Raw genomic sequence first — 9079 nt, forward strand, 5'->3', positions numbered from 1 at the left:
GAAAAGTGATCTCCAAGAGAATTAAGGAGTAGGTTAGTAGGTTCAAAACTGGAATACATTTCTGGAGCCAGCTACTAGGAAGAAAATGGGAGCTTTGCCTCTGGAGCAGGGAACTGGAATGTCAGCTATGGACGTGGGTTTAGCAGCTGGGCTATTTTTGGCTTGTGAACTGTTCTAACGGCTGTTTGTTTTTAAGGTCATTTTCTGTTTGCATAGCATGTACACCCTTCCGGTGGGAGGGAGGCATTATAAAAACAATCGCCGCCGTGCGGAGTTATGAACTAAGTTTGGAGAGGGATGGAAAAAACAGAACTCTGTGTACTTATTGCTTTAAAACCCAGAACCATCTGCTTAGGTCATAAGGTTTGTTGACCTGCTCTAAGCTGTGCCCCCACCAGAAAAATACTGTTTCGATTGATACAGACTACTGCAGGGGATTGCAAAACACTTGGGGAAACCTGGCTGGGTGATAACACGGTATAAATAAAAAGGCAGCATCAGATTGGGCAATGTTTTCACTCACGCTTACCTTTAAGCAGCAAAGAGAAACCCAGAGCATTCACCCCACAGCTGAGGAGTCAGAACTCGTGCTGGCTGGCTGGGCCTGAACCGGAGCACGCATCCCAGCTCTTGATTAAGACTCTTGTTAAATAACAAGATGCCTTCTTGTTGTATTTTCTTGGCTTCTTCCTGTTGGCCAGATTTTATTCACACACAGGCAAGTGATACAAATTCATTGGAACAGTGGCAGTTTACAAAAGGCAGTAAGAATGATTACTTTGAATTGAAATTTAAAACCCCCTACGTCTGGCAGGCAATTCACTGTTTGGAACAGGTCACGGTAAGGAAAAAGCTTGTACAATTGGCAGTGTACTCTCAGCCATGCTCCTTTTCCAGAGCATAGAATACATAATACAAAAATATACTAAAAGTAATAACGGAGTTTGTAGAAATGTCTGCTGCAAAACAATTGCTGTTGTCTGATTTTCAGTATATTTACCCCCACACTATACTATGACAGAATACTTGAATAGACGCAGTTTCTTGCTAACTTAATTTGAACTTTAAAGTTGATCTCGAGTTAACTGTAAAGTCTCAGGCTCCAATCCTGGAAATATATAAATGACCTTAACTTTGGACTCATGAGACTGGTAGATGTGAGGTGAGCCCACAAATGAACACTCAATGTCTTGGGAGGGAAGTGGAAGTGCTGTGTTTCATAGGATCTCAACTTGGGGCATTTGCCTAGATTTTTAAAGACTTTTAACAAGTCCTCCCTGGGCTATCCTTTTGCCTGATAGGCTTGAGTTCATCACATTGCTGGTAATCTGTTGGAACTGCCTGGTTTTGAGATCTGGGGCTCTGCAGTTAGTTGAGTCAACTGCGGTTAAGCCTCTCCCTCCTTATTTTACTCCTCTGTCTAATTGTACCTGTCCCTTTCCCCTCTCCTTCCTCCTCCTGACCCAGTACCACCGCAATGGCTTCTTTCCACGTGAGAGAGCTGGATGCTCCAGCACTTCGCTGAGGCTGCTCACACTGAGCCTCATATGAGCTCCCTGCAATCGAAGCACCATTTCCTTAGTGCTTATGAAGCTGAGAGACCTGGGTGCAGACATGGAAGCCTGTGCAGACCTTGCCATGTGGGGATGAGAGGCCATCCCCTCAGGCTGGCAGGTTTGCAATGAGGATTTCTGATGTGGATGCAATGCTCATGGAAAATGGCATCCAGTGTGCCCCTCACCACGACAGGAACACACCACTAGCAGGTAAGCGCGTTTAAGTCCAGGATTTCTTGCTCCTTTTTCTCCCGAGAGCCGATCTCAAAGATCATTTGAGAAAAGAAGTTAGTATTGCTCTATTTTTGCAGACGGGAAGACTAAGGCACTGAAGGGTGAGTTCATTTGGCCAAGGCTGATCCACAGGTCTCTGCTGCAGTCCCTGCTCTTCACCGAGCTGTTGTTCTCTGTGCGTGTGTCGTATGGGACACGTTCTGAGAGGGGTAACCCCATCTCTGCTCCTCACACAGACACCATGCACAGGGGCCAAGATCCACCTTCCCTCCAGAGAAAACATCAAGAAGGACATGCACTGGAGGCCAGAAGCTGGCTTCCTGATGTCTAAATGCCACCAACTCCCAAGGTCAGCTATGGAAAGATGACCAGGATACTTCTGAGGTATAAAACTCTGTGTCTGCTGGCCACTGGTCAGCTTTGTCATCGTCAGACTTGTCGCTGTCATCGCCACTGGAGGGTTCGTAGGCCGGGATGGCAGAGCCGATAGGCTCCGGCTGCCTGCGATCTGCCTCCGCCTCCTTCTTCTCTTCTGCCAGCAGCTGCCTGTAGCACAGGTTGCAGACCCTCAGGGGCTTGGGGGACAGCCGGGGCATCAGGAACCTCTGCCTGGAGCAGTCTGCGCAGACAACAAAGCCGCACTTGCGGCAGTGGTGCCTTCGGGTGAGCGTGGAGAACTTGGTCTGCGTGCAGCGCATGCAGATGTCCGTCGCCTTGTCGGGGATCCAGGGGGCTGCGTGCTCCGTGGAGGGCTGCCGGCCCGTCTTCGTCAGCAGGTGCCTGATGCACTCCTCCAGATGGCTGATCCACTCCTTCCTCTCCGTGAGGGAGGCCGCGGAAACCACAAAGGACTTCTTGGAGGTTTTAATCATCCAGCGGTTCTTCATCTGCAAGGTGTCTGGCAGCGTCTCCAAAGTGACATCTTCAAGGGGAATGATGTGCTGGGAATTGTACTTCCTTTTGTTGATGACTATGCTGCCGTAAACGAGGATGTCGTTGAAAAGGAAGAAAATGCGAGGCTTTGGTTTCTTGCGGCATTCTTTGGTTAAAATCCCTTCTCCTAGAAGGACCCGTCCTGGCACAGCTAAGGGCTGCCCGGAAGCCCCAAAGCAGTTTTCCACCGCAGCAATGCGCTGGCTGTTGATCTCAGTGTTTGCAAGATGGTCCACCATCTCCAGCTTGCTCTGAGGAGGGGAAAATAAAGAGGGAAGTGGTGAAGCTGCGAACATCTGCACCGGGGTGAGGCTGAGCAGCAAATGTATGCACAGGTAAGACGCTCCTAATGCAACCCAAGGTTACGAGTAATCCCCTTACCACTCCTCACTTTAGTTCATTACCTTTCTAAATTAAATCTTCAAACTTTCTGACCCTACTTTGCAACAGTCTATATTGTGAGAGTTCAGTTTGCAGCAACGGAAGCCCTTGAAGGCAGAGCCAGCTCTTCCATTATAGCTGTACTTTTTCCCAGTATAACTGTGTGCCCATAGTAAAGGAGGCCAGTTGGTCTGAACCCGCTCTTCTGCAAGTAGAAGTACGTGCTCAGGGATTACCATACTGTGACAGCTGAAGGGTACCAGGATCCCCCCTTTCTATCCCTGTTGGTGCTGGGAGCTAAGTGATGCTGAGCGGGACAGGGGCTCAGGGATGAGATCCGTGGCCTTGGGAGCAAGCCTCCCGTTTCTGACGGCACACCTGCTTTCTTGAGGATTAGTTACAGACACACGCACCCCACACCATTTTGGGCCAGAGCTGAGGCAGGAACAAACAGTGCAGTATCACTTGTTCCCACTGCTTCTTCCTGCGTGACAAAAAGGGGAGGAAAAAAAAAGAAAAAAGCACTCGCTATGTGGATAAACCCACACAAGTCAAGCCCTTCCTCCATTACCCCAGTTACGCCAGGGCTGCTGGTGCTTCCAGCGCTTCCAGCTACAAGACACATCATTGTGAAAATAGTCTGATCTCTGCTGAAGGGGAAGTGGCAGGCAACACGCTCATCCCTTCCCACACCTCTGCACCCTCCTTCTCATACCATCTGGGGTTTCGATAACCTGGTGTTTCGTTTTGTTTTGGTTTTTTTAATAGAAAAACCTAGGTAAGGGTAACTTTGAAGTGAAAGCCAATGTTCGCTGTTGGTAGTTTGCCGTAAGGAAAGTGCTCTATGCTGTTAAGTCCCATTTTTCATTGCACGTAGCCTCTCCAGCACTGAAAGCTGCTGCCCGAGGCCGGCCGGCCACAGGAACGTGAGTCATTTCCTCCTCCAGAGAGGTAGCTCAGCCGTCACGAGGCGGCTGCGAGATCACAGGGACGTGTGTCGCCCTGGTTAGCGGTTCATAGAATCACTGCTGCAGAGCTGCTCTCCACCACTGTCCCTGTCCTCCTTGGCCAGAGTCCCTGTAGCCATAGAGGCTGGAGGAGAAACAGAAGAGGAGGAGGACAACACACCTGGTCCTGTGTGTTTGGGACAATGCTGATTCACATTCTTCCTTACCCTTCACCTCAAATCGCCCTTTCGGTATGCCAGATGGAAACCACAGAGCCTCCGCTCAAGGCTGCAACGTGCCATTTACCTCTTGCCTGAGCTATCTGGCAGACAGACCAGTCAACTCCTCTGAGTTCCCAGAATTTTCTTCTACAGAGCAGGTTGGGACGTCCTGCACAAAGCTAAGGCATTGTTTTAGCCCCAGGGGACCTGAATGAAGTGACTTACCCTGCAGAAATAGCTTTCATAGAGAAGTGTTGTGTGGCCGGTGCTCCTGAAGAGCTGGCTTCTCCGGGGTCTCCCAAGGCCTCCAATTTCCTTCTGGAAGGACATGGATCTTCAGGGCCTTGAAGCACCAGAATGGATTTGACGGAGTTGGACAATATCAAGCACATCCACTCATGTGCACGTTCTCCAGTGTGGAGGGCAATTTACAATTAACTGCAATGCTCTGACCAGGGCTATGCTGCAGCTAGATGGGGTGTTATGACATGAGCAGTGGCTGGAGTGATGTCCCAACCAGCCTGCCGTTTCAGTACGGACACGCAGAAGTTGCGTGAAAGGATTTATTACTTGCCCTCAAGAGAGGAGAAAGGCTCCATTCCCCTCCTTGATCTGTCAGCCCGAGTGGACCTGCACACCGAAGGAGCTGCTCTGCCGCAGGATATACATTCAAACCTATTCTATATTACAACGATGCAGAATGTGTTTTTTCTCCCTCTTAAATACACAAATCAGCCTGAAGAACAAACAAACTGGGCAAACTACAGTCCAGAACCGAACACTAAACTCCCTCACTTTGAATATCTGGAGTTATCCCTACCCTGGGATGTGGTCTCTTGAGGTCCCTTGCAAACAAATCCTTGGATGAGGAGCTTTTGAGTGAAACAGCAAGATATGCACACAAAATAATAAAGGAAAAAAAGAAAAACTGAAATTACAGCTTGGGAAGTTTGGTGTGGAAAGGCCGCAAATGCAAGAAAATACTGTCAAGAATTTCTGGCACCAGCAACACGAAGTGGGATAAACCAAGCAGTTAATCCTGCTCCCACCGGTGTCGCTTCCTTGTGTTTCTGGGTTACGGAGCCCCAGCTCTTAGCCTGTGTCGCTTACTTTTATTTTATGTGTTTTAGAAGCATGGTCTGATCTCTGCAGTGAGTATGGTACTTGAGACAACTCTATTTCCAGGGGTCTCTGTGTACTCGATCCCAGTGGAAATTAAAATATCTTGTCAGATATAAAGACCGTGTCTGCAAAGAGCCAGGAAACATAAGCTCATTTTCAGAGGAGTGCAAGCGCTGCTGCTGTGACAGCTTTAGCTGTTGTATTGATTTGGGCCCCTACACGGACCAGAAAGCTCTTGGACTTGCTGCATGGAGCAATGGGAGAAGAGGGTGGACAGGGGATCGACACAGTCCTGCAACGTGAAACAAATGAAAGCCAGATCTTATCACACATCACGCTTCCACCTGCAGGGCATCTCCTTATTCTTCTACCTTCTGGTTTGTTACGTACTTAAAATGCCATGAGTTAACCAAAGAGAAGCTAACTCTGTTCTGGGAAAATCTTCCCTGCTAAGACTGTCAGCTGCTGCTCCAGCCCTGGGTATTTCCCAAAGGAGTTTTCCCAGGGAAGCAAAAGCACAGCATTTTTCTTCCATCTCTCTCCCCTCCGGCGTAAATGCCTGGAGAACAGCACAAACACACACAAAGCAGTAAAAAAATGGGAGGAATGGGATTCACACTGCCTGTCTTTAGACTTGGACAAGTAACTCCATCTGTCTACAGGCTCCCTTTTCAGTTAGTGGGGAGAAACAGCTGTCTGCAGAGGGTGACTCGCCTCATCCCACCGCATGCGAGATCAATCCTGCCCCAAGTTTCAGATAGCACTCAGCTTGAGTAATCACATAGAAACCGATTTCATGCTAATATAGTGACTCACTGCAAAGAATACTCAGTTTGGCTTTGGAATGGAACTTCTACGTGAATTTGGTAAATTCCCCTTTACTGGGAGCCTCTCCCTTCGGAACAACAGTGATAAGGTATAAAAATGAGGATATAAATTCTAACCTATTTGATCCATTTTGTTTTTTTTTCTTCCTGTTTGTTCAAGTTTGTCCTGTCAGGTCAGCAGGATCACAGTGCTTATTACCAAGTGATATGCACATGCACCATGTGCGGCAGCAGCTTGCACAGTTGAAATGAGAGTGGGAAGATGCACTTTACTGATGTGCTACTTTTCACGGGAGATTTTGGTATAGCAAAGTTTGAGATTTTTTTTTTTTGTCACAATCTGTTGGTTCTGCATGTGATCAAATGTTATGCGGTGAATATATAACTCAGTGCATACAACTGATATTCAAAGGAAAAAAAATACTATTTGGCAGTCTGCTCCAGAAGTAAGCAAGCCATGTTTTTTAACAATGAGCACTTGTTCACTTGTGATTATAAACAGCCATGTTGATGCATGCCAGCCAGAGCATTTCAACTTAAGCTCCTGGGTCAGCGAGTCTGGGGTATGTTTTTCAAGTCTGTATGTATCTAAGGCTTCAGTGCAGCAATGCAGTGAGCAGTTCTACCTGATTCTTCAGTTCCTGCTGTCAAACAGAACTGACAGTCTTGGTATTCATTGCATACCTAATGCATACCACAGGCAAGGGATGGTCCATGAGTATTAGTGCGCTGACAGCAGATCTGACTGCTGCGGTCTGCCGGCAGAAAATCCCCCGAGCCTCATTTCTCTGCAGCTCTCTCTTACTCCCTCTTTCTGCTTTGCTCAGCTGAGAAGTCTCTCCTGGAGTTAGGGCTGGCATAAGCTATTCCTCACCAAGCACAGTAAGCAGGATGCAGCCATTTTTTTGGCCAGAGCAGGCATTTAGAGCAAGAAAAACCCACTTCCTCTCCTTTTCCTGCCCGAGGGGATTTCGGCTTGCCTTTCCCTCCTTCCTGGCACGCTGTAGCCACTGGGCCACTGGGGGCAAGGGGTTCAGGCTGAGGCAACCCCTTTCCAGCTGTGCTCATGAGGAACCTGATTCAGTACACGTAGGTTTGGGGAATGACTGCCATATCAGGCTTTTGATTGAGAAATGCTGCCAATCACAGTGGAATTTGGACTAGTCAAGTTACTGAGCTGCTTGCTGCTGTTTCTCAGCATGCCCAGGACTTAGGGCATGCAGGGCCAGAGTGAGGGGACAGCTGACCAGTGGCTTTTGAGGGGCTCAGAGTGACGCTACAAAAACCAGCAGTTGGTTCTTGTACCTGCCACCCAGGCTCAGAGGCATCCAGCTTTGTATGGGGAGAAGGAAAACCTGAAACTCAAGGAAGAGCCTCATCCCCCCTCCCCTGCTCCCTGTCCACACACAGATGCTCAGCAGTGCAGCGAGGCAGCGCTCCATGGGCAGCTCCTGCTCCCCGCTCCACTACTCATCAGTGTCAACCTGGTGACTGGCCACTCTCCAGAGACCCCCATAAGGAACTCTTGGGTTTTGGAGCTGGAGGTGGTAGGACTAAGGTCATAGCATTTGGTCAGGCCACGCATTACAGGCTCTGGCTGGACAAGAGCTCGCGACAGATGACATACGCAGGAGTGCCAGCGAGGGTGGGTGATCACCAAGGCAAGAGACGAATTGTTGATTGCTCCCAATGCCTGAGAGCCCATGTGCCGTTTAGAGGACACGTGTGGCCAAAGGTGGGGGATTCCTCTTACAACCCTGCAACGGGATCAGTTTCTGTGGTTTTGGCACATGGTCAAACTTGGCAACTTGAGTCCTTTCCAAAAAAAAAAACTAAGCTGTCACTCGGCCCGGTGCTCGGGCCATGCACGGAGCAGGGCGCTGCAGAGCGGCTCCCCCGCGGGCGGGACACGGCACACGCGTGACGGGAAACCTGCGGGTGTGCACCGCTCCCAAGCGGGCAGGGCGCACGGCGAACCCCGCAGGGCCGAGTCCTCCCGCCGGCGAGCACTGCCCCCCCAGCCCCTCCTACAGCGGTCCGAGCAACGGAGCGCAACCGCCAGACCGCTCCCCTCCCGCCGCACCGGCCCGGCGGCGGAAAGCCTCGACTCTCCCAAAACTCTCCCCCTCCGCACGAGCTGCCCGCCAGCCCGGCCGCCGCGCTGGGTCCCCCCCGCCGCCCCACTCGGTCCCGTACCTCCGCGGATCAGCCCCAGCCGCCGCTCCCCGGCCGCTCCGCCGCCGGGCCGGCCTGCGCTCCCGCGGCCCCGCCCACCCCCGCGCCTGACGGCCAATGGGCGCCGCTCGGGCACCGTGCGCCGCGGGGGGCCACGCCCCCTCGCTGGGTGGCGGCCAATGGCGGAGCGGAGCAAGCGGCGACGGGCGGGGCGAAACGCCGCCAGGGGGCGCGCGAGCGGGGCCTCCCCGCCGTGGGGCGGGAACGGGCGCGAGCCGCTGTGGTCCTCTGTTCAGAGCCGGGAGCTGCCGGACACTCCGCGGGCCGGGGCCGCTGTCTGGTAGTCGCTCCATGGGCCAGTTCCCCGTTAGTCCCTCCCTGGGCCGGAGCCGCTCCCCGGCGCTGCCTCGGGGCGCCCGCGCCCTTCAGCACTTGTCCGCGGGCTGGCCCAGGGCGTGCGGCCCTTCAGGCGCCTTTAGGCCTTGCCTGCCTTTTCTCCTCAGCCCATGCCCGGTCAACGCTGGGGCTGGTGCTCTCGGGGGCTCCCCAGGGGGGTCTCTTGCCGTGGCTGTGCCTCCTCGGTGGCTGCGTGTGCCACGGGCAGCCGAGCGCCCGTCCCTCTGTCCCTGCTGTCGCTGCCTGAGAGCACAGGCTCTGGGTTGTCCCTGAGAGCACAGGCTCTG

General features: G+C 51.9%; 1 protein-coding gene across 1 annotated transcript; it reads right to left on the minus strand.

Annotated features, from left to right (window-relative positions):
- On the minus strand, positions 1-8493 carry PLEKHF1 (pleckstrin homology and FYVE domain containing 1). The gene is made up of 2 exons (XM_065641247.1): positions 8418-8493; positions 1-2974 (listed from the first exon to the last, which is right to left on the minus strand). Exon 2 carries the CDS (start codon positions 2960-2962, stop codon positions 2141-2143), a length of 822 nt encoding a protein of 273 aa, XP_065497319.1. The 5' UTR covers positions 2963-2974; positions 8418-8493; the 3' UTR covers positions 1-2140.
- Positions 8494-9079: the final 586 nt, after the last annotated feature.

The sequence above is a fragment of the Caloenas nicobarica genome, chromosome 9 (assembly GCF_036013445.1).
Source record: "Caloenas nicobarica isolate bCalNic1 chromosome 9, bCalNic1.hap1, whole genome shotgun sequence".
NCBI lineage: Eukaryota > Metazoa > Chordata > Aves > Columbiformes > Columbidae > Caloenas > Caloenas nicobarica.